This window comes from Volvox carteri, assembly GCF_000143455.1.
Source record: "Volvox carteri f. nagariensis unplaced genomic scaffold VOLCAscaffold_42, whole genome shotgun sequence".
Taxonomy (NCBI): Eukaryota; Viridiplantae; Chlorophyta; class Chlorophyceae; order Chlamydomonadales; family Volvocaceae; genus Volvox; species Volvox carteri.
In genome coordinates this window covers 205,287-207,348 of record NW_003307585.1, presented here as the reverse complement: position 1 = coordinate 207,348, position 2,062 = coordinate 205,287, and the positions used below count along the sequence as shown (strand labels likewise).

The 2,062-nt window shown below is 57.1% G+C and overlaps 1 protein-coding gene across 1 annotated transcript in view; it reads right to left on the bottom strand.

Moving 5' to 3' along the window:
* Positions 1-14: 14 nt before the first annotated feature.
* The window catches only part of VOLCADRAFT_118700 (uncharacterized protein), a gene marked incomplete at both ends in the record, with an annotated part of 6,359 nt that continues 4,311 nt past the window's right edge, over positions 15-2,062 (bottom strand). Inside the window, 4 exons of the mRNA XM_002954288.1 lie at positions 15-131; positions 366-621; positions 969-1,068; positions 1,378-1,430. Of these exons, the coding sequence (XP_002954334.1) occupies positions 15-131; positions 366-621; positions 969-1,068; positions 1,378-1,430 (526 nt within the window). The remainder of the gene's footprint in view (positions 132-365; positions 622-968; positions 1,069-1,377; positions 1,431-2,062) is intronic.

Below are 2,062 nucleotides of genomic sequence, written 5' to 3'. Positions count from 1 at the left end.
GCATCTCTCAGCACCTTGGAGAACCTCCGTCGATCCAACGCCGCCCGGTCCACCCCTCCCCCCCAGGCCGCATATGCCTCGTACACTCGCTTCAGCGCCGCCATCAGCTGATCTGGGTCCATAGCGCGGACCTGGGGACGCACGCGTTGCGTGTGTATGTTTGTGTGTTTGCGTGCGTGTGTATGTGTATGTTTGTGTGTTTGCGTGCGTGTGTATGTTTGCGTGTGTGTGCTTGTGTGTGTGCGTGTGTTTTCGGGGGCAAGGAAGTGAAAATGGGCACATGTGGGGATTCCAGAAGAGGGCGAGTGTATAACGTTGTTTTCCCAGATGGCGTTACATTCGTACAATGTCGTACAATGTCGTACCAGGTGCATCGTGTCCGGCGACAGCACGGGCGCCAACCCCCGAGCAGTCGCCGCCTCGCGGGATCTCAACAGCTCAGAGGGCTCCTGTCGCTCCCACTTCTTCTGTCGTAGCACATCGGGCCCAATGGACGGCGGCGGCAAGCTGCCGTACACGCTGGCCTGCAGCGGCGGCGTGCCGCTGCCGCCGCCATCGGCCTGCTGTGCCGGCGTGCCGCCGCCGCTGCCGGAAGTTCCACCGGGGTTTGCCCCGGCGCGCCTGCAGCGGAAAGCACAAGAGTTGTACGCAAGCAGTACGACTCCCGGCACGCTTCCACGTGAGGCATCCAGAACCCAGCATCCGGCACTTTCAACGGTCGACAAAAGGCCCGCGTGGCGCGGTGCCGTACGGCCCAGTCCAAGGCCGCCACGCCCTTAACATGTCTTATGCATGCACACACATACATACACACATACACGTAGATGTACACATAGGCAAGCTCTGGAGGACACACACAACCTCAAGTGCGCTGCCGTTTTGCCGTATATCCAACGCTCTCTTCCAAAACATGCACCATAAAAAATCCGTCGTATCCTCAAATCCGTCGTTCAAAACAAAACACCCACCTGGATTTCAAAAACGCCGCCAAGGCCCCCCCTTCCCCCGTCCCCGGCTGCTGCTGCTGGGGGGAGAGACCCATCGACACGCTGAGAGCGTCCTGAGACTCTGTGCGTGGTACGGTTAGGAGGTGGTTGTGGACGGTTGGGGGTTGAGGGCAGGTAGTTGGTGAGGAGTCACTGACAATTTGGTGAGGAGTCACTCAGTATTGCCAGGGTGGTTGGGTAGTTGGTGGTTGTTAGTTGCGTAGCATTTGAATGGAGCCCTCGGCGACTGCTGTGAGGTGTTAGATGGCTCCTCGCCCTCCCGGGGTGCTATATGACCACTACCTTGGGACGAACAACGCCACATCAACCATGCCTGTACATCTGTCTGTCCGTCTGTCTATCTGTCTATCTGTCTCTCTCTCCATCGCACCTTGCTTCATCTTCCTTATCATATCATTATCCGCCAGCTCTCGAAGCTCCCGGCTGTTGTCGGGGAGCAGCGGGTGACGTGTCAGGAACTCCGGGACCTGACACACACATACATACATACATACATACATACATACATACATACATACATACATACATACATACATACATACATACATACATACATACATACATACATACATACATACATACATACATACATACATACATACATACATACATACATACATACATACATACACATACACACACAGAGAGGACATGTCGTACAAGCAGAGGGCGTCGAGGGAGGGAGGAGACCAAAGAGCACAAACATTGCCGCTCCGCCGCCCCGCATTAACATCCCCCTCCCCATCCGCCTCCCCAGACCCCTCCCAACCTCCCACACACACCCCTTTCCCCTCCACACACACACACCCCTTCCCCCCCCACACACACCCCTTCCCCCCCCCATACACGCCTCTCCCCCCCATACACACCTTCCCACACACACACCCCTTCCCCCCCACACACACATACACCTGCGCCCCCGCCGGCAGCTGGTCGCCACTGATGATCAGGAAGTCCGCANAGGTGGGCTCCGGCAGTGTATCGACGGAGCTTAGAACTCGGGCCACAACTTCCTGGAAGCCACTGCGCCGCTTCTCAGCTAGCTGGCGGGTGGG